The sequence below is a fragment of the Anabrus simplex genome, chromosome 2, assembly GCF_040414725.1.
Source record: "Anabrus simplex isolate iqAnaSimp1 chromosome 2, ASM4041472v1, whole genome shotgun sequence".
Taxonomy (NCBI): domain Eukaryota; kingdom Metazoa; phylum Arthropoda; class Insecta; order Orthoptera; family Tettigoniidae; genus Anabrus; species Anabrus simplex.
Window position 1 is genome coordinate 1132911333 of NC_090266.1, and position 24216 is coordinate 1132935548.

The window sequence follows — 24216 nt, forward strand, 5'->3', positions numbered from 1 at the left end:
TTTTGGAGGGTCAACCGCCATCTAAACCCCTTAGGGAAGAAATATTTTGAAGTATACAGTATTTTACACCTAGGACATAAAAGATTTGGAGGGATGAATAATTTCGTTTACGGAGCTAACCTCATTTAACACTTAGGATGGGAAGGTTAAAAAAATATTTCACACCTAGGATTTGGAATTGGAATTTTGTCTTCATATGTTAAACTGTTTTGGAGGAAAGAATGAAGATATTTGTTTTCGGATCTTAACCCTCATTTAACTCTCTGAATGGTCAAATTTGTTTTAAACCTTCTGTTATTTAATGCCTAGGATATCATTTGGAATTTTAACTTCATAATTCAAACGGTTTCATATAAATGCATATTTTTGTCATCATTCCTCACCCCCAGACAAAAACCCCTTAGGGGTGTATTGTTTTAAGCACACTTCTTATTTTTATTCTCATAAAAATAATTCAGCTCGTTTCGTCCCCTTAAGTTGATTCTACCCACCCCCTCCCCCGCCACAAAATACGTGTGTCTTAATTTTAAGGAGATTCCAAATACCAATTTTCTCGTCCATAACATCCTTTGTTTTTGAGATATAAGTATCCTCAAACAAAGAATTCAACTCATTTTTCAATTAATTATCTCCCACCTCCCCTTAATTCAATTTTTCGAAAACAAGAGAATACGTTTTTCTTTTTTTTTTAAAGGAGATTGAAAATACAAATTTTCATGTCTGTAGCATCTTCAGTAATTGAGATATAAGTATCTTCATAAAAAGAAATCATTCCCTTTTACAGTCCTTTTTAAAACCCCCACCCCTTAAGTGTTTTCTCCGAAACAAAAAATGCATGTTACTTTAATTTTAAAAGAGATTAAATTTGTGTCTATAATATGGGTGAGTTTTTTGATATACTGTAGATATGCTCATTTTAAAAATTCACCCCCTTTAACACTTCCCATTAAGTGGATTTCCAGAAAACAAATTATGCGTGTTCCTTTACTTTTATAGGAGATACAAATACCAGTTTTCACGTCTGTAACATCTTCAGTATTTGATATATAAGTGTCCTCATAAAAATAATTCATCTCTTTCTTGAGTTTTTTTCACCCACCCCACCCCCTTAAGTGGATTTTGCGAAAACAAAGAGTACATGTTTCTTTATTTTTAAAGAAGATTCCAAAAATAAATGTTCATATCTGCAATATCTTCAGTTTTTGAGATATAAGTATCCTCATAAAAGGAGTTCAACTCACTTTTCAGTCCTTTTTACAACCCCCTTAAGTGAATTTTCCAAAATCAAAAAATATGTGTTTCTTTATTTTTAAAGGAGATTCCAAATACAAATTTTCACATCTGTAATATTTCAGTTTTGGAGATATCAGTATCCTAATAAAAATAATTCAACCCCTTTTTCAGTCATAGTAACTTTAAGTAATTTTCCAAAAACAAAAAATGCGTGTTTCTTTATTTTTAAGGAAGATTCCCAATACCAATTTTCACATCTGTATTATCTTCAGTTTTGGAAATACCAGCATCTTAATAAAAATAATTCAACACTTTTTCAGTCATTTTATGCCCCCCTGATTTTTTCCCAAAAACAAAAAATACATGTTACTTTATTGTCAAAAGAGATTGAAAATACCAATTTTCATGTCTGTAATATGTGGTCAGATTTTTTTATATACTGTAGACATGCTCATTTTAAACTTTTAAACTTTAACACTTCCCCTTGAGTGGATTTTCAGAAGACAAATTATGCATGTTCCGTTACTTTTACAGGAGATCCAAATACCAGTTTTCATGTTTGTAACATCTTCAGTATTTGATATATAAGTATCCTCATAGAAATAATTCAACGCTTTTCTCAGTTCTTTTCACCTACCCCAACCCCTTAAGTGGATTTTCCAAAAACAAAAGAATACGCGTTTCTTTATTTTTAAAGAAGATTCCAAATACAAATTTTCATGTGTGTAACATCTTCTGCTTGTGAGACATAAGTCTATATAAATAAAATTGTAGGGGGTCCGCTGTCTGTAATTTCTTTTGTTTTGCCAATTTTTCAGATATTTATCCGTTTTAGGTCAACTCAAGACCGAATCGGTGGTTTTTACGTTTCGTGTCTGTTTGTTTGTCTGTTTGTCTGTTTGTCTGTTTGTCTGTCTGTTTGTTTGTCTGTTCCAACATCACGTCGAAATGGCTGGATAGATTTCAACCAAACTTCATATTTAGAGCATACCCATCCCGGGGAAGGTTTCGATATGCATATCATTTTAAAATCTTTGAATAGACGGGGGGTTTATAGGAAAACCAGAATGGTTTTTCCACCATCACGTCGAAACGGCTGGATAGATCTCGACCAAACTTAATATTTAGAGTATAATCATCCCGGGGAAGGTTTTGATATGCATACCATTTTAAAATCTTTGAATATACGGGGGGTTTATAGGAAAACCAGAGTGGTTTTTCCACCATCACGTCGAAACGGCTAGATAGATCTCAACCAAACTTCATATTTAGAGTATACTCATCCCGGGGAAGGTTCGACATGCATATCGTTTTAAAATCTTTGAATAGACGGGGGGTTTATAGGAAAATCAGAATGGTTTTTCCACCATCACGTCGAAACGGCTGGATAGATCTCAACCAAACTGCATATTTAGAGTATACTCATCCCGGGGAAGGTTTCGATATGTATATCATTTTAAAATCTTTTAATATACGGGGGGTTTATAGGAAAACCAGAATGGTTTTTCCACCATCACGTCGAAACGGCTAGATAGATCTCAACCAAACTTCATATTTAGAGTATACTCATCCCGGGGAAGGTTTCGATATGCATATCATTTTAAAATCTTTGAAAAGACGGGGGGTTTATAGGAAAACCAGAATGGTTTTCCTCCATTGTCTCTTATACTATTGATTTTCTGTAAACTTCGTTCACCGTACGGGAAACGTCTCTTCATTATAAACAACTTTCGTTATGTTCATAATTTACCTTACTCTTCACATGACGGAGAAATTTACAATTGTCTGCTGGTATCATGCTCTGCATTGAGTGACAGACAGACCGACAACGAACCTACAGGTTACCATGGCAAAGTTTCTGACTGCATGCCATCAGGGAAGTAACGTATTGCCATTTTTCTCATCATGCTTTTAAATTCGTGGTTGTTCCTTGGGTAGAAGACAAGATAGGCGTCAATCGTTCTACCTGCGGGATATTGGCGGAATATCGTTGGTTGTTATAACCGCCCTCGAATAGATTAAGTAATAACACCATTAGTCATCTTATTATTATTTGTTTACCTAGGAATCACTGGACCTAAATTTCTCCTCTGTCACCGCTTTATTATATCCATAACTCACACTAGCATAATTTATTGAGGGGCATTTGATTTTCCAATACATTCACTTGGCATTTACATATTTGTCGTTATCCGGCTGTCCTCAGTTATAATACATTTTCTATTAGTTTCAACTTTCTTAACTGTATTATTTTCTTCCTTAATTACGCCGTATGTACGCGAGTGCTACAAACTACTGGATGTATTTCCACCAAGACTCATATTTAGAATACGCCTGTCCTTGACAGGTTTTAGGGCAAATATTGTTTCTAAATCCCTGAACTGACTGGGGGTTTATACGAAACAGAAACTAGATTTTGCACTTCCACAAAATATACACAACCAACGTTAATTTAAATCTACCTGCCTTGGTAGAAATTAATTTCTAAACCTTTTTTCTCATGTGCATCATTTCGATACGAGGATTAATAAGGGAGATATCATTAACGGACCGTTTTTCTGTACAAGTCCCATCGGACTTAACTCACGACCGGGTGCGTGTAAAGCGTATTCCTTACAACTGGAAAACTACTGAAGACATTCGAACCAAAATTTATATTTAGCATCCACCTGTCCAAAGGTAGGTATTAAATGTAAATAACATTTCATGTTCCGGAATGGACTGGCGGTTTATAGGGAACCGAAATGGTGATTTTACTCTTCCACAATATATACAGAACAAGACCAACCTGACTGGAAATCGACCAAACGTGATGGAATTCCACCTCTAAACCATTTTTTCATGTCCATTTTTTCGTCAGGAGGATTAATAAGGGAGATACCATGAATGGTCAGTTTTGCAGGTTAAGTCCAGCGGACATAGCCACAAAGGTGTTTTACATGGAGCAGATTCCTTATTTATATAAATCAAATCGTAACGACTGTGTGCCACTACACAGACTATTTTGGCGAAATTTTCGTACAGCTTTCCATTAAAGGGGTAATAATGACCATCTGCACAATTTTTTGTTTAGTTTCCTGAAAGTCCTAATTTTTAACCGCCTTGCCCAAAATCCAGATTGCGGCATAATCTGCCAGAAGAAAAAAAGAAGATAATTGAAATTTGACAAAATTATACGTTTTAGCCTGTAACGAACGGAAAACATCCTAGATTATTACATTTTTCACTTTTTATCCCCGAAGAATATCAAAATATGCAGGCAATTTTAATGATGGTGCAGACCTTCGGAAATTCCTATCACATAACAGATTGCACAATCTCCGTTCAATTTGGAATGATCTACAACCTTGGTCTTATGACTTTTTGCCATATCTGTATCCCTTTTATGCTTGATTTTTCTCTATTAATCGATGTTAAGTCAGTTTGGAATTTTCACAAGCATAATTCATACTTTCGATTACTTACATGAAATACAGAATCTTCAAACTCTTCACGAAAATTGGCCCACCCAGTAGCCATATGTGAGCCAAATGCTATGTATGTAGCTGTCACATAATTATCCGAAAAGTAATGTAATGTGAGATAATCTTACAAAAACGTTACCCTGTTCCACGTTTCTAACTCAGTCTGACCCTAGAATAGATGACATATCATAGGACCAGCCATTTAGGGCACTAAATCCGGCGTGTCTTATAGTATAATTCTTTGTCGATATGACGTACGTTTAGTAGCAGTTAATCTGTAAATCAAGGTCTTCAATATTGTAACCACGCATATACTTTCGTATGTCGATCTATATATATTCACTGATGTCGATTTGTAGCGATCGAGAAAGGGTGGGTCTGCTAATGTAATCAGTACCTCCCACACCGACTTTGACTGGCTGTATAAAAGGGCCCTTCTCCAATTCCTGTGTAACTGTCATTAGTAAGGAAGGTCTACAATTGTAATGAATAGTTCGCTTCTCGATTTGACTTGCAGAAGGCAAGTGAACATGCAGTTTTGTGTAAAACTTCCCTACCCGATTGTGTTTGGCAGAAGGCAAGGTTGCCCGCCATTATAAACAAATGTCCTCATCTAAAATGTGACTAGCATTAGGCATAGTGGCCTGCTATTTTGATGGAAACTCACCAACTTGGTGTGACTGGCAGTAAGCTGGCTGGCAGTAGGAAAATCGGCCTGACATTATGATGATAACGGCACAACTCAATTTTGAATGGTGGTAGGGAATTTGCCTGCCATTATAATAAAATCTCCTCGACTGTAATCTGTTTGGGAGTAGGAAATGGGGCCTGCCATTGTAACGAACACTCCCAACTTGATTGTGACCGCGCAGTAGGCAATGGGGCCTCCAATTATAATGTAAACTTCCCAACTCGATTGTGAATGGCAGTAGGCAAGTGAGCCTGCCGTTATATCACAAATCCATAACAAACACTTTACATTGGAAACAACGTATGGGGACATCCCCATGCTCTTTCTCGGATAACGCTAAGAGAGATGCAATTTTAAAACAATCTTATTTACTGCATGTACACTGTTTACTTCGATATTCGAATACAATGTTGAACGCCGTAGCGAAGCACGGGTACATTTGCTAGTATCCTCATAAAAAGAGTCCAACTCACTTTTCAGTCCTTTTTACAACCCTCTTAAGTGAATTTTCCAAAAACAAAAATGCATGTTTCTTTATTCTTAAAGGAGATTCCAAATACCAATTTTCATGTCTATAATATCTTCAGTTTTGGAGATACCAGTATCCTAATAAAAATAATTCAACCCCTTTTTCAGTCATTTTAACCCCCTTAAGTGTTTTTTCTGAAACCAAATGAATATGTGTTTCTTTATTTCTAAAGGAGATTCCAAATGCCAATTTTCATGACTGTAATATCTTCAGTTCTGGAGATACCAGCATCCTAATAAAAATTATTCAATCCTTTTTAAGTCATTTTACCCCTCCCCTTTACGTGTTTTTTTCCGAAAACAAAAAATACTTGTTGCTTTATTTTTAAAAGATTAAAAATACGGTACCAATTTTCACTTCTGTAGTATGTTAAGTTTTTTAGATATGCTACAGGTTGCTAATTTTAAAAATTTTCCCCCTTACCACTTCCCCTTAAGTATGATTTTCAGAAAACAAATAATGCGTGTACCTTTACTTTTACATGAGATTCCAAATACCAATTTTCACGTCTGTAACATGTTACGTTTTTGAGATATATTGTAGATATACTCATTTTACAAATTCACCCAATTTGTGACTCCTGTTTACTCCCTCTTAAGAAGATTTTCCAAAAACAAAAAAACAAAATACGTGTTTCTTTATTTTTAAAGAAGAGTTCAAATAGCAATTTTGAAGACTGTAACATCTTCAGTTTTTGAGATATAAGTATCTATATAAATAAAATTGTAGGGGGTCCGCTGTCTGTAATTTCTTTTGTTTTGCCAATTTTTCAGATATTTATCCGTTTTAGGTCAACTCAAGACCGAATCGGTGGTTTTTACGTTTCGTGTCTGTTTGTTTGTCTGTTTGTCTGTTTGTCTGTTTGTCTGTCTGTTTGTTTGTCTGTTCCACCATCACGTCGAAACGGCTGGATAGATCTCAACCAAACTTCATATTTAGAGTAAACTCATCCCGGGGATGGTTTCGATATGCATATCATTTTAAAATCCTTCAATACTCGGGGGGTTTATAGGAAAACCAGAATGGTTTTTCCACCATCACGTTGAAACGGCTGGATAGATCTCAACTAAACTTCATATCTAGAGTATACTCATCTCGGGGAAGGTTTCGATATGCATATTATTTTAAAATCTTTGAACAGACCGGGGGTTTATAGGAAAACCAGAATGGTTTTTCCACCATCACTTCGAAACGGCTGGATAGATCTCAACCAAGCTTCATATTTAGAGTATACTCATCTCGGGGAAGGTTTCTATATGCATATTATTTTAAAATCTTTGAATAGACGGGTGGTTTATAGGAAAACCAGAATGGTTTTCCTCCATTTTCTCTTATACTATTGATTTTCTGTAAACTTCGTTTACCGTACGTGAAACGTCTCTTCATTATAAACAACTTTCGTTATGTTCATAATTTACCTTACTCTTCACATGACGGAGAAATTTACAATTTTCCGCTGGTATCATGCTCTGCATTGAGTGACCGACAGACCGACAACGAACCTACAGGTTACCATGGCAACGTCTCTGACTGCATGCCAGCAGGGAAGTAACGTATTGCCATTTTCCTCATCATGCTTTTAAATTCGTGGTTGTTCCTTGGGTAGAAGGCAAGAGTGGCGTCAATCGGCCTATCTGCGGGATATTGGCGGAATATCGTTGGATATTATAACCGCCCTCGAATAGATTAAGTAATAACGCCATTAGTCATCTTCTTATTATTTGTTTACCTAAGAATCACTGACCTAAATTTCTCCTCTGTTACCGCTTTATTATATCCATTACTCACACTAGCATAATTTATTGAGGGGCATTTGATTTTCCAATACATTCACTTGGCATTTACATATTTGTCGTTATCCGGCTGTCCTCAGTTATAATCCATTTTCTGTTACTTTCAACTTTCTTAACTGTATTATTTCTTCCTTAATTACGCCGTATGTACGCGAGTGCTACAAACTACTGGATGTATTTCCACCAAGACTCATATTTAGAATACACCTGTCCTTGATAGGTTTTAGGGCAAATATTGTTTCTAAATCCCTGAATTGACTGGGGGTTTATACGAAACCGAAACAGTGATTTTGCACTTTCACAAAATATACACAACCAAACTTAATGTATATCTACCTACCTTGGTAGATAATAATTTCTAAACCTTTTTTCTCATGTGCATCATTTCGATACGAGGATTAATAAGGGAGATATCATTAACAGACCGTTTTTCTGTACAAGTCCCATCGGACTTAACTCCCGAGCGGGTGCGTGTAAAGCGTACTCCTTACAATTTGAAAACTACTGAAGACATTCGAACCAAAATTTATATTTAGCATCCACCTGTCCAAAGGTAGGTTTTAAACGTAAATAACATTTCATGTTCCGGAATGGACTGGCGGTTTATAGGGAACCGAAATGGTGATTTTACTCTTCCACAACATATACAGAACAAGACCAACCTGACTGGAAATCGACCAAACGTGATGGAATTCCACCTCTAAACCTTTTTTTCATGTGCATTCTTTCGTCAGGAGGATTACTAAGGGAGATATCATGAATGGTCACTTTTGCAGGTTAAGTCCAGAGGACATAGCCCAAAAGGTGTTTTACATGGAGCAGATTCCTTATCTATATAAATCAAATCGTAACGACTGTGTGCCTCTACATTGACTATTTTGGCGAAATTTTCGTACAGCTTTCCGTTTAAGGGGTAATAATGACCATCTCCATAATTTTTGGTTTAGTTTCCTGAAAGTACTAATTTTTACCCGCCTCGCACAAAATCGAAATTGCGCCATAATCTGCCAGGAGAAAAAGAAGATAATTGAAATTTGACAAAATTATACGTTTTAGCCTGTAACGAACGGAAAACATCCTAGATCATTAAAATTTTCACTTTTTATCCCCGAAGAATATTGAAATATGCAGGCAATTTTAATGATGGTGCACACCTTCGGAAATTCCTATCACATAACGGATTGCACAATCTCCGTTCAATTTGGAATTATCTACAACCGTGGTCTTATGACTTTTTGCCGTATTTGTATCCCTTTTACGTTTGATTTTTCTCTTTAATCGATGTTAAGTCAATTTGGAATTTTCACATGCATAATTCATACTTTCAATTACTTATATGAAATACAGAATCATTAAACTCTTCACGAAAATTGGCCCACCCAGTAGCCATATGTGAGCCAAAAGCTATGTATGTATCCGAAAAGTAATGTAATGTGAGATAATCTTACAAAACCTTTACCCTGTTCCACGTTTCTAACTCAGTCTGACCCAAGAATAGATGACATATCATAGGACCAGCCATTTAGGCCACTAAATCCGGCGTGTCTTATGGTATAATCCTTTGTCGATATGACGTACGTTTAGTAGCAGTTAATCTGTAAATGAAGGTCTTCAATATTGTAAACACGCATATACTTTCGTATGTCGATCTATATATATTCACTGATGTCGATTTTTAGCGATCGAGAAAGGGTGGGTCTGCTATTGTAATCAGTACTCCCCACACCGACTTTGACTGACAGTAGGAAAGGGTTCCTTCTCCAACTCCTGTGTAACTGTCATTAGTAAGGAAAGCCTACAATTGTAATGAATAGTTCCCTTCTCGATTTGACTTGCAGAAGGCAAGTGAGCATGCAGTTTTGTTTAAAACTCCCCTACCCGATTGTGTTTGGCAGTAGGCAAGGGTGCCTATCATTATAAAGAAATGTCCTCATCTAAAATGTGACTGGCATTAGGCATAGTGGCCTGCTATTTTGATGGAAACTCACCAACTTGGTGTGACTGGCAGTAAGCTGGCTGGCAGTAGGAAAATGGGCCTGGCATTATAATGATAACTGCATAACTCAATTTCGAGTGATAGTAGGGTAATTGCCTGCCATTATAATAGAAACTCCTCAACTGTAATCTGTCTGGAAGTAGGAAAGGGGGCTGCCATATTAACGAAAACTCCCCAAATCGATTCTGTCCGCGTAGTAGGCAATGGGGCCTGCAATTATAACGTAATCATCCCAACTCGATTGTGAATGGCAGTAGGCAAGTGAGCCTGCCGTTATATCACAAATCCGTAACAAACACTTCACATTGGAAACAACGTACGGGGAACTCCCCATGCTCTTTCTCGGATAACGCTAAGAGACATGCAATTTTAAAACAATCTTATTTACTGCATGTACACTATTTACTTCGATAACCGAATACAATGTAGAATACCGTAGCGAAGCACGGGTACATTCGCTAGTCCTCATTAAAGGTACTCAACCCATTTTTCACCTTTTTTTCACACCCCTTCAGAGGATTTTCTGGAAACGAAAAAAAACGCGTTTCCTTATTTTTAAAGAAATTCCAAATACCAATTTTCTCGTATTTAAACTGTTAAGTTTTTGAGTTATATATACACTCATTTTAAAAGTTCACCCCCTTAGCAATGGAATATCCAAAAATCCTCCCTTAGTTTAGTGTGCACCTACATTGTAATATGAATGTATCCTCAAAATTTCATTTCTTTATGTTGAGTAGTTTTGGCTTGGCGACGTTGAATCAGTCGGTCAGTCAGGGCATGTTATTTTATATTATTTAGATTTTGCACCTCTTTGTTCCTATGTATTGCTTAGATAGGAATGTCCAATGAATAAAGAATTTTTTCATATCTTAAATGAGTGATCCCCAAACATTTAAGGGCTCAGTACTTTTAGTGCATCAGGATCTTTCTGTGACTCTGTACCATAACATGTTAGAATGAGATTTAAAAAAAATAGCAGGTATTCAAATTCATAAAGCATGTATTTATAATAAGTCATTTTGAACTGTTAAATCACTCTATAAATTACTTACCGAGCAAGTGGCCGCGTGGTTTGGGTCACGTAACAATCGGTTTGAATTCGGGAAATAGTGGGTTCGAACCCCACTGTCGGCAGCTCTGAAGATGGTTTTCCGTGGTTTCCCATTTCCACCCTAGGCAAATGCTGGGGATGTACCTTAATTAAGGCAACGTTCGCTTCCTTGCCACTCCTAAGCCTTTCCTATCCCATTGTTGCCATAAGACCTATCTGTGTCAGTGCGACGTAAAACAAATTCTAAAAGAATTCTTCTATAAAATACTTCTAAATTGTGGGTTGGGTGAGTGTAGTTCTCTAATATCTCAGAATCAAGGTTGATTCTAAGATTTATATGGTATTAGTATCGTTACAAAATCGCAATGAAATTTTTTTTTTTTCTAGGGGCTTTACGTCGCACCAACACAGATAGGTCTTATGGCAACGATGGGATAGGAGAGGCCTAGGAGTGGAAGGAAGCAGCCGTGGCCTTAATTAAGGTACAGCCCCAGCATTTGCCTGGTGTGAAAATGGGAAACCACGGAAAACCATCTTCAGGGCTGCCAATAGTGGGATTCGAACCTACTATCTCCCGGATGCAAGCTCACAGCCGCGCGCCTCTACGCGCATGGCCAACTCGCCCGGTGCAATGAAAATTCAACCAGTTGCTATACAGTTAAACAATGGCAGTTAGATGTTAATGACTATCATAACTCAGTACATTGATGGTCTGGCTACAAAGCTCTGCAAGTAGAATAATGTGGGAATGTTTAAAATGCATGCATTTTTTCCATTTCCTTTTTATTTTTCATGGACAGACCCATATTTATAACATTTTATCTGATAAGTATTAAAAACTAATACAGTGCATATCTTCCTGGTGTTGTACTTTCAATTTTAAGTAATGTGTATGAAAATATAGATTGTCCTATGTTGATGATACACATAATGACAGTTATATGAAAAATTTCTTGTGTGAAACCATGAATTATCCTTGATTAATCGAAGATTTTATAATACCATGTGTTTAATACCCTCTTGAATGATGATAACAACATTATCAAAGCCCCGTTCATAGCGGTAGAAGTTGTCTTTCTACTTCCAAGGTAGTAGGTTTGATCCTGGCTGAGGTCTGTGGCATGTCAAGCCATTTAAATGTGAGAAATGCAGGTCATTGGATTATGTCACTTTAATCCTCTCATCCATGCATTTTCATTTTGAAATGAAAAGGAAATTTTTCAAAATTTTTTATTCATTATTTTATAAATTACAATATAATTTTCTAAAAATCTTACATGTCCATTTTTATGAGGCCCTTACATTTTTCAAGAAAATAATGGTAATGTATTGTATGGATGATGAAATGTGGTATCAGTGGAAGGAATGTGTATTTCTATTGTAGAGAAAATTTTTACTCATCAATTAAAGTTAATGTATCTGGATGTGTTTACTTCAGTAACTGAGCATGTGTGACATGTAAAATAACAGTAGTTTGAGAGGCCCGAAGTAGTTTGGGGACTGAAGTGCAAGCATTCTTAAAGGAACATACCAAAGGCCACATTGAATAATATAGCTATTAGGGACTTCGTATGAGGTTTTTGCTCATGAGTCATCTCTTAAAATCTAGAGCAATGCATGGGATAGTAAACCAGTAAAATCATTGTTATCATCAGTCTTAAGAGACATTAGAGTATTGGAATTTTTGGTACTGAAAGGAACTAGATCCCAAGATGTGAGAACCTAAACAAATGTGTCCTAATCAAATGTTTATTATATTCCAGGAGGAAACTATGAAAGCAATGTTATCTTCTCACCAAAATCTTATATTCCCAGATCAGCGAATCTGAATGTTACTGTGGATCTATTTGGACATTCAATAAATGTATTTGAGGTATGAATATGGGTACACCTATTTATAATTCACATTTTCACTATTATAAACTATAGAATTAACATAACATTTACCTTCTGGTGAAAAATTTTAATGTTGTAAAGGTTTGACATTATTACTAAAAAATATATGGTTCTTTCCTTTCTTCTAATTTTCTTTTGAAGGTAGCAGGTCGTATGGAAGGATTTGAACATTACATTGAAGCTCTATTTGGGCCTAAAGGGCCCATGAGCAGTAAAAAGATTAATGAGCAGCTACAGAGGTTCCGGTTTATTCGAAGTGCAGAAAATGACTTGAAAGATCAAGTGAAACAAATACCCAATATCATCGACAACAATTTTGATATTCCAAAGGTATGTATATAAGCAGTGTATCTTACAAACATTTTTAGGTTAAGAAAATGAGAATTCAGTTATATTTATTACCAGTATATCTACCTAATGGGCAAGTCTTGAAGATGCATTACATGAATTAATTATAACAGATATAAAAATGTGAGCAATAATGTAAACTTGAATTTTGGGTTGCATGTACCTAATCTCAGTTTACTTCAAGATGTGTTTGTAATTATTTATACCCAGTAAATGTTAGAAATTGATAAGTCACACAGACTATCACAGTAGGTAGTCTATGATGGGCTACTCAGAAGCATGTGGTTTGTTCTGGCATATGTAGTTAATATATCATACTGAATATTTGTTTAATTAAATATTCATTTTAAATTTTAGTACTATTAGAAATGTGGTGGAGTGTAAGGTGAAAGAAGTGGGGAGGGGAGAACAGAGCAACTTCAGATACAAAGGGATTTCCAGTTCGAAATTTATCGCTGGCTGGACACTAATGTGGTTAAGTTTTGCACGTGGGATTTTGAAATGAGAAGTCTCGTCCCTGCAGTTCATATTCCATGTAAAAGCGGAGGTCATCTGGCTCTGATCCACGATATCAACAGTTATGTACCTCAACAATTATGTTATGCAGTTGATCAAATATTGTTAAAGAACTATAGTACTTTGTGAATGTGCATGTAATCATAGTCAAATAGAACTATGATATTTGAAAAGTTTTTTAACTGCCTATAACTTAAAGGTGAACGGGAAAAAGACTAAAATCCTACCATAAAGTCAGCTAGTGAGTGGAGAAAACAACCATTTTTTTTTAAATCTGATTTTGCAGAATTTATTCCACAATATGTTGTTTTGAGCTATCCATCACACTGATAGCAGCAAAATGGCTAATGTGACCAGAAATCAGAGGAATAAGTAATATTATTTTGACAGGAAACAGGATTTTCCTTCCCCTAAAAGTGAGAAAAAATTAGTTTCTTTTTCCACTGATCAATTTAATTACACTCTTGATACAAGCGATTGAGGCGATCTATGGAGGAGAGCAATGTAGTATTAGAGTAGGTAGTATGAGGTCAAATAGAATCTAAATTGGGTTTGAAAAAACGGTGTAAGCTATCTCCTATTTTATTTTTGTTATTTTTCATGGAGGAGAAAAGTGGCCTAATTTTTGCAGATGATGTTAATGATCAGAGGCATGCAAAATAGTATCAATGCTGTGGCAGAGTTTTCAAAAAATGGTCATTAAAAATTAACATCTCCAAGATGAAAGTTCTGATTTGTAAAAAGGGTTGTAAATAAGCAAAGAATGAACAATGGACATAGATGGATGTCAAGTGGAGTTACGAATAGATTAGAGTACTTAGAGTATAAAGCAAATAATGGGAAATGGTTCCACCAGATAAAACTAAAACAGGCAAATTGGAAAGGTCTTGCAGCATTTGAAATCTTGAAAATAAATTCCCAGATATAGATTATAAGATTCAGAAAAATGTCCTGCAAGCTGTAGTGAAAAATTAAATGTTATATGGAGCTGAACTATGGGGAGTAGAGAATGAGAGAGGGCGATCTTCAGGAAGATGGATTCTGACATTCTGCGAGTTGGAGCATGGAATGTTAGAAGTTTGAATTGTTGTGGTAGGTTAGAGAATCTGTAAAGGGAGATGGATAGACTAAAGTTAATTGTAGTTGGTGTAAGTGAAGTACCTTGGCAGGAAGAACAGGATTTCTGGTCAGGTGACTACCGAATTATCAACACAAAATCAAAGGGGGAAATGCAGGAGCTGGTTTAATAATGAATAAAAAAATAGGGCAACGCGTAAGCTACTATGACCAGCATAGTGAAAGAATTATTGTTGTCAAGATAGACACCAAACCAATGCCCACCACAATAGTGCAGGTCTATATGCCTACTAGTTCAGCGGATGATGAGGAGATCTAAAGAATATATGAAGGGATAGAAGATTTAATACAATATGTAAAAGGTGACGAGAATCTAATTGTGATGGGAGACTGGAATGCAGTGGTAGGCCAAGGAAGAGAAGGTAATACAGTAGGAGAATTCGGATCGGGACAAAGGAACGAAAGAGGAAGTTGGCTGGTTGAATTCTGCACTGATCATAATTTAGTCCTTTCCAGTACTTGGTTCAAACACCACAAACAATGGTTGTATACGTGGACAAGACCTGGAGGTACAGGAATGTATCAAATAGACTTCATTATGACTAGGCAGAGATTCAGAAACAAGGTATTGGATTGTAAAACTTTCCCACGAGCAGACATGGACTCTGACCACAACTTGTTGGTCATGAAATGTCATCTGAAGTTGAAGAAATTGAAGAAAGTAAGGAATGCAAGGAGATGGGATCTAGACAAGTTGAAAGAAAAGAGTGTGAGGGATTGTTTCAAGGAACATGTTACGCAAGGACTAAATGAAATGCTGTGGCAGAGTTTTCAAAAAATGGTCATTAAAAATTAACATCTCCAAGACAAAAGTTCTGATTTGTAAAAAGGGTTGTAAATGAGCAAAGAATGAACAATGGACATAGATGGATGTCAAGTGGAGTCACAAATAGATTAGAGTACTTAGAGTATAAAGCAAATAATGGGAAATGGTTCAACCATTGATGACTGATGAACGACAAAAATACAAGAATGCTAGAAATGAAGAGGGAGGAAAAGAAACAGGCAATTAAAGAATGAAGTGGGCAGAAAGTGCAAGGTAGCTAAGGAAAAATGGCTGAAGGAGAAGTGCAAGGATGTCGAAGGCTGTATGGTCCTAGGAAAGGTAGATGCTGTATACAGGAAAATCAAGGAAACCTTTGGAGAAAGGAAATCTAGGTGTATGAATATTAAGAGCTCAGATGGAAAGCCACTTCTAGGGAAAGACGAAAAAGCAGAAAGATGACAAGAACATATCCAACAGTTGTATCAAGGTAAAGATGTAGATAATTTGGTTCTGCGTCGCCATAAGACCTATCTGTGTCGGTGCGACGTAAAGCCCCTAGCAAAAAAAAAATTTGGTTCAGGAACATGAAGAGGCTGTTGATCCTGATGAATTGGGAGACCTAATTTTGAGGTCAAAGGTTGACAGAGCTGTGGGAGACCTAAATAGGAACAAGGCATCTGGAATTGATGACATTCCGTCTGAATTACTGACTGCCTTAGGAGAAACCAGCATGGCAAGGTTATTCCATTTAGTGTGTAAGATGTATGAGACAGGAGAAGTGCCATCCGATTTTTGGCAGAATGTTGTTATACCTATTCCCAAGAAAGCCAGTGCTGACAAGTGTGAAAACTACCGCACCGTTAGTTTAGTATCATGCCTGCAAAATTTTAACATGTATTATTTACAGAACAGTGGAAAGACAAGTTGAAGATGAGTTGGGGGAAGATCAATTTGGCTTCAGAAGAAATGTAGGAACACATAAAGCAATCCTGACTTTACATCGAATTAAGAAGGACAAGCCCACGTAAATGACGTTCGTAGATCTAGAAAAGGCATTCGATAATGTTGATTGGACCGAGCTATTTAAGATTTTGAAGATGATTGGGATCAGATACCGAGAACAAAGAATTATCTACAATCTGTATAAAAATCAGTCTGCAGTGATAAGAACTGAGGGGTTTGGAAAGGAAGCAGCAATCCAGAAAGGAGTCAGGCAAGGCTGCAGTTTGTCCCCCCTCCTTTCCAGTGTTTATATAGAACAGGTAGTAAAGGAAATCAAGGAGGAATTTGGAAAGGGAATCACAATCCAAGGAGAGGAAATCAAAACCTTGAAATTTGCCGATGATATTGTTATTTTATCTGAGACTGCAGAAGATCTCGAGAAGCTGTTGAGTGGTATAGACGAAGTCTTGTTTAGGGAGTACAAGATGAAAATAAATAAGTCCAAAACAAAAGTAATGGAGTGCAGTCGAACGAAGGCAGGAGATGCAGGAAATATTAGATTAGGAAATGAAGTCTTAAAGGAAGTAGATGAATATTATTACTTGGGTAGAAGTAATAAATAAATAAGTTACAAGATTGTGAGCAACTGCAAAATGACCTCGAAAATGTTTTGAGATGGACAGTACGCAATGGTATGATGATAAACGGGGATAAATGTTAGGTTGTGAGTTTCACAAATAGGAAAAGTCCTCTCAGTTTTAATTACTGTGTTGATGGGGTGAAAGTTCCCTTTGGGGATCATTGTAAATACCTAGGTATTAATATAAGGAAAGATCTTCATTGGGGTAATCACATAAATGATATTGTAAATAAAGGGTACAGATCTCTGCACATGGTTATGAGAGTATTTGGGGGTTGTAGTAAGGATGTAAAGGAGAGAGCATATTTGTCTCTGGTGAGACCCCAACTAGAGTATGGTTCCAGTGTATGGGACCCTTACCAGGATTACTTGATTCAGGAACTGGAAAAAATCCAAAGGAAAGCAGCTCGATTTGTTCTGGGTGATTTCCGACAAAAGAGTAGAATTACAAAAATGTTTCAAAGTTTGGGCTGGGAAGACTTGGGAGAAAGGAGGCGAGCTGCTTGACTAAGTGGTATGTTCCGAGCTGTCAGTGGAGAGATGGCATGGGAGGACATCAGTAGACGAATACATTTGGATGGTGTCTTCAAAAGTAGGAAAGATCACAATATGAAGATAAAGTTGGGACTCAAGAGGACAAATTGGGGCAAATATTCGTTTATAGGAAGGGGAGTTAGAGATTGGAATAACTTACCAAGGGAGACGTTCAATAAATTTCCAATTTCTTTGCAATCATTTAAGAAAAGGCTAGGAAAACAACAGATAGGGAATCTGCCACCTGGGCGACTGCCCTAAATGCAGATCAGTAGTGATTGATTGATAAGGAGGACATAAAATGCAGACTAGCTCAAGCAAGGAAGAGCGCTCTTAAGAAAATGAATTTGCTCACTTCAAACATTGATATAGGAATTAGATGTTTTTTGTTCGTGGCGTCGGCCTCTGTAGATTTTATGCCATGACTTTCATCATATATGGACCTGCGTGTAAGTTGAATTGCGGTAGTGTAGAGTGTTGAATGTGAAGAAAGAAACATCAAGGACGACACAAACATCCAGTCCCCAGGCCAGGGATATTAATCATTTATAATTAAAAACCACTGACCTGGCCAGGAATCAAACCCAGTGCCATTGGGTGACAGGTGGATGTGTTTCCCCTACACTGCGGGGCTGGACTAGAAAGACGTTTCTGAAGACTTTTGTCTGGAGCGTGGCATTGTATGGAAGTGAAACGTGGCTCAGAAAGAAAGAGAATCTTCTTCTTCTTTTCTTCATGGGGCCTCTAAATATTAGTTCCTAATTAGCGTCGACCTCAAGAAAGAGAATAGTAGCTTTTGAAATGTGGTGTTACGGAAGAATGCTGAAGGTGAGATGGATAGATCGAATCACGAATGAGGAGATACTGAATCGAATTGGTGAGAGGAGATTGATTTGGCTGAATTTGCTGAGAAGAAGAGATAGAATGATAGGACACACTTTACGACACCCAGGAATTGTTCAGTTGGTTTTTGAAGGAAGTGTAGGTGGTAAGAATGGTAGGGGTAGACCAAGGTATGAATATGACAAGCAGATTAGAGCAGATGTAGGATGCAGTAGTTGCATAGAAATGAAAAGGTTATCACATGATAGGGTGGCATGGATAGCTGCATCAAACCAGTCTGTGGACTGATGACTCAAACACAACAAGTTGGGGTATTCGCATTAACATTGTGAATGTAAATAGAAGAGAAACACGAGGTTTGATCTGATGGATGATGGGAATTTATAAGAATTATGGATGGATTAGAGGGAAGGATACAGTAAGGTTCCTTCTTTGTAGTGAACATAAAGAAGAATTTCACATGCTGAAATCCTGTAAAGAAATCCTAGTGGTTAGAAGGAAATGTTTGAATAGCAACGAATAACATATGGTGACGATGAGAATGGCTATAGAATGATAGGATGATAATTAAAGAATGGTATAAGCCTAGTAATATCAGTAAATTATTAATTGTAATTAGAAATGTCTATAGAAGAAAGTTGTATGTTCGTGTAATGTGGGTAGAGCAGACTATGGATAGATGGATGTTTGAGTTATGAATCGGTTAGTTAAGAATCTGTCAGTGGAGGTAATTAGTATAGTTAGTAGTGGTATTAGTATCATTGTATTGTCATTGTCATTAGTACTCCATAATGTAATTAATTGTTAAATTGGGTCAGGGTCCAATAGATGGAATGTTTCTTCTTCAGCTGCTGGTGTTCCATAGCTGTAGGATGAGAACATTCATTCACTCATTCAATCATTCATTACCCCATTCATTCATTCAATACCGGGCGAGTTGGCCGTGCGCGTAGAGGCGCGCGGCTGTGAGCTTGCATCCGGGAGATAGTAGGTTCGAATCCCACTATCGGCAGCCCTGAAGATGGTTTTCCGTGGTTTCCCATTTTCACACCAGGCAAATGCTGGGGCTGTACCTTAATTAAGGCCACGGCCGCTTCCTTCCAACTCCTAGGCCTTTCCTATCCCATCGTCGCCATAAGACCTATCTGTGTCGGTGCGACGTAAAGCCCCTAGCAAAAAAAAAAAAACCATTCATTCAATAATGAGAGCACTCTCTGCATTTACTGGTTATCTGTTACTGGGAGTGAAGAGTTTCTATCCATTTATCCATTCATTCACTCTGTATGGGATAGTTTCTCCGTAGCTGCTGGTGCTTCGTAGCTATAGGCCGAGTTCATTTAATTCATCCATTCATGCATTTGTACATAAATTCATCCATGCATTCATTCATTGACTCATTCAATTAGAAATGCTCCCTCCTCAGTTAGTGGTCATCCATGATTGGGAGAGAGTGTTCATTCATTCATTCATGCATGCTTGAATACAATTCAGTTATGCAGTCATTAATTAATTAATTCATTCATTCATTCATTCATGCAGCCATTCATTTACTCAATTCATACATAGTGTCTGTTGAATATGGAGGAGAACTCTGTCCAGATAAATAAATAAATAAATAAATAAATAAATAAATAAATAATTAAATAAATTGCACTGATGAGAACATTTCAGTCAGTCACCACTGATCTGCAATTCGGGCTGTTGCCCAGAAGACAGTTTACCTATTCTTTTCTTAAATTATTTAAAAGAACTTGGAAATCCATCAGACATCTCTAATTCCTCTTCCTGTAAATGAGTATTTTCCCCAATTTGTTCGTTTGAATTCCAGCTTTAGCATCCTTTTATGGTCCTTCCTACTTTAAAAAATGCCATTCAAGCTTATTTGTTTACTAATGTCATCCCATGTCACCTTTCCATTGGCAACCTGAGTATCTCACCTCCTTACTCTTAGTTCTTACCAACCAAAAGTTTGCAATATTTTTGTAACAGTACTGTTTTGTCAGAAATCACCCAGAACAAATCATGCTGCTTTCCTTTGGATCTTTTCCCATTCTTGAATCAAGTAATCCTAGTAAGAATCCCATACACTGGAACCATACTCTAATTGGAGTCTTACCAACGACTTTTTCTCCCTCTCCTGTATATCCTTACTACAACCTGTAAATACTCTCATAACCATATGAAGAGATCTGTAAGCTTTATTTATAACCTCATTAATGTGATTACTCCATTGAAGATCTTTCCTTATGTTAACACCTAAGTACTTACAGTGATCCGCATGAGGTGCTTTGACCCCATCAATCCTGTAATTAAAACTGAGAGGACTTCTCTTGGTGAAACTTACAACCTGACCTTTCTCCCTGTTTACCATGTCCATCTCACAACTTTGTCAAGGTCTTTTTTTTTTCAGTTGCTCACAGTCCTATAACTTATTTATTACTCTATACAATATAAAATCATCTGCAAAAAGCCTTATCTGTGATTCCAATTCTTTACTCATATCATTTTCAGCAGAATCTTCATTGAATACTCTAAACAGACAGCAAAGTCAAGCTTTGTTGTTGTTTTTGTATGTGCTTATGAAACAATACATATTCTGTACTTTACAATACAATATGCAAAATTTATCGATTACAGGCCCTGCAGACCATGTGTTGCATTCACAAACTGCTTCCATTCCCCTTTGCTCTTTCCATGGTTCCTTTAGGTGTTGTCAAGGCCGATGGCTGTCAGGTCCTTCGCCAGTTCACCCATACAATGTTGTCGTGGCCATCCTATGGGACGCCTGGTATTCCGCTTCCCATCGAGTGCCTACTTCACCAGTCTCTCTTTGGACTTGCAGGCTAGATGGCATGTCCACTGGGTTTTTCTTTTTCTGCAGGATAGTTGGATGCTGTATTTAATATATATACATTTCTTTGCAGGCATCCTTTGGATTCAAGGTGTTTGGTAATGAACTTAAGCACCATTCCTTTATTGGTGATGAAGAAATACAGAAAGCATTAGCATCTATAAATCCAGTGGAAAGATTAAAGCAGCTGCTCTCTGGAAAGGTATGTTATGAAAGAAAATAATGCATGGGTATTTCTTTAAAGAAATTGAGGTTTGGAAGTGGATGGAGAATGTAGTGGTCAAGTGTTCTAAAGACAGGTTAATAATAATAATTGTTTGTTTTCAAAAAGAAATGTGTACAAAAGACTAAAATCCTACCATGTAATCAGCTAGTGAGTGGAGAAAGAAACTTAAACCATTTTTTAAAATCTGATTTTGCAGATGATGATGATGATGATGATGATGATGATATGATGATGATAATAATAATAATAATAATAATAATAATAATAATAATAATAATAATAATAATAATAATAATAATAATGTCTCACCAGTTCCAGTTCATCTATCATGTTACTATCTAGCAGCAAAGCAAACCTTTTCTGTGTTATTCTTAATGATGAGTTAATGTAGTCAGGTAGACCCAAAGTGTGCCACAAGAGGTCTTCAGCATGCCAACATTTGTGATAGAAAGTGGTAAAAGTTTTGTTTGCCCATCAGAAATCAGGACTGAAACCACGAATTTTGTGAGTTAGAAACTCTACTTGTGTTCCATCTAGGCAGCTAGGCAAAATGAAGGCATATTGGGAAAAAGGTATGATTATAGGTAATTTATTTGGACTCTGAAGAGTGTTATATAGCAGAAGAGGATAGTAAGCAGTGCTGTGACATCACCTCACTCTGCTTGATCTCCTCACAGTAGACTTGTTTGGGGAATTCGTGAAATGTAGACAGCAGTTGATAGGGTGTATTTTAGTTTCTGGATATTCTGTCTCTTAACTATTTGAAATAAAAAAAATTGTTTACAAATGATAAATAATTCATATTTTACTCTATATTAAGAGACATTTAATATTTAACAAAACCTTTTGATAAAGAATAAGTCATCTATGCCCATCTAATTATTTAATATGGCAAAAAATAAGTAAGGGAATATAATGTAAATTATTATTATGCACATTCATATGCTGCTGATTACCATTATACTTTCCTGAATTTTCAGATTCTCTTTTCTTTAACAAGCTTATCAAAATTGGGATGTATTGACTAAGAAATATTAAATCTAAGACTGCACACTTGGTTGTAATCTGACAATGACCTTCTTGATTTGGACTTAGCAAGTCTCATGAGTGAAAAAATTATTGCACACTTACGTTGGTCCAAACATACATAACAACTGCCTAATGCATAGAGTCAGGGAAATACCTCAAGCTCTTGTCTGTTGTTGCACAATATGAAAGGCTTGCATTTCCTTCAAAGAGGACACAACTCGCTGAATTCTCTAGTGCTGTTTTATGCCTTAAATAGAGTCACTGAAGCAAGATAATTTGCTGAGGGTAGAAGAATGTTCTAAAACAAGTTAATTAATAATACAGTTCTGTTGATTACATAGTCCTCTCATGTCAGGTTCTACCACTGCATATACATTACAATTCCACTATAGAGAGTACAGCATATAACAAGAACCTCGTTATAATGACAATTTTTCTCTGTCCCTTCAAAATTCCTATATTAAACTGTTTATTATCCTTCGGTTAAAACGAGAGTCCTATCAGTGACATATCCGTTATTACGAGCAATTTTTTTCTGTTACCGATATTTATGCACCCCAGCAATTATGTTGCATGCGATCGATCAGCTTCGGTATCGTTTCAGTAATAGTGGTAAAATGGGTGAATTGTTTTACCCTCAAGATTGACTCTGTGTGTAAAATGTGTACCCTCAAGATTGACTGTATATAATATTTTAAAAAGATGATGTTTGTTTTTTACTTGTGTTTTAAGTGAAAATTGTTATTTTATTTACATGTGTTTTAAGGGGAAAATGTGAAGACTTTTAGGGTTGTTCGATTTTAGCGATTTTATTATGTGTAGATTTTTTTTTTTTACGTAAAGGGTTTTGTCATAAGTTTTGGGGCACAGTAGTCACACATGCCGGGTTTGGTAGGATGCTTCAATTAATTTACGGTTGCATCAGAATGGAAGTTTCTCGAAGCTACGCCCGGTATGTGGTCATTAGTTTCCTCTGGGCCCTTATTAGCGAAAATAAAATATTTTCCTATTGGTGAATGTAAGAAATGCGGGTGCGCTAATTGGTTGCTTAGTGATTTTACCACTTCCGGCAGCTGGCCACTTGGCCAGAGCTAAGCTTGTTCCCTCTGCCTTCTTGTTTTGACTGGCGACGGGAGAAATTGTCTCCTCCTTCTGATGGGTCTCCCAGCCCTCCAAGGTAAGCACTATCTCGTACTCGTTTCGAATCTTTAACTTTCAAATGTAGTTTTTAATTTAATTTTCTTTAACCTCCGGTGTTTACCCGGGATATCTCCCATATGCCAGTTTTAATTTCACATGACTTAGTCTTTGTGGCTAGTCATACTCTTTTTGTTTTAGAGACATTCCTCTTTTCCTTTTAGCTTTATTAATTGTGTTGTAATTGTATAGAATTTCCTTCCCCTTTTCTTGGTTTTATTGTATAAAATATTTAAATCTTTAGTTTCCCTTGGGTTGCCTCTAAGTAGTTCCGTTTCGTCTTAACATACTCTGGTTCGGGATAAGCTATTTACTCGGAAGTGTTTTAGAGAAGGTTGCTTCCTGAGTGTGCTCTGGGTTAAGATTTAATTATTTTCACCTTTTCTTTCCTTTTTTATGTATTAACATGTAGGTGTGATTTGTGAGCATGTGCTCTTTCCTTTAAACGTATTTGGTTAAAATGTTTCTGATTATTTCTGTAAGTTATTTTAAACTCACCGCCATGAAGCTTGTTTGCATCTCTCTAAATTT

General features: G+C 36.5%; 1 protein-coding gene across 1 annotated transcript in view; it reads left to right on the forward strand.

The window, feature by feature from the left end:
- Apoltp (Apolipoprotein lipid transfer particle) overlaps positions 1 to 24216 on the forward strand; it is a 668275-nt gene that overhangs the window by 58577 nt on the left and 585482 nt on the right. The window contains exons 12-14 of the mRNA XM_067142082.2: positions 12524 to 12633; positions 12798 to 12986; positions 21307 to 21435. Coding sequence (XP_066998183.2) covers positions 12524 to 12633; positions 12798 to 12986; positions 21307 to 21435 — 428 coding nt within the window. The remainder of the gene's footprint in view (positions 1 to 12523; positions 12634 to 12797; positions 12987 to 21306; positions 21436 to 24216) is intronic.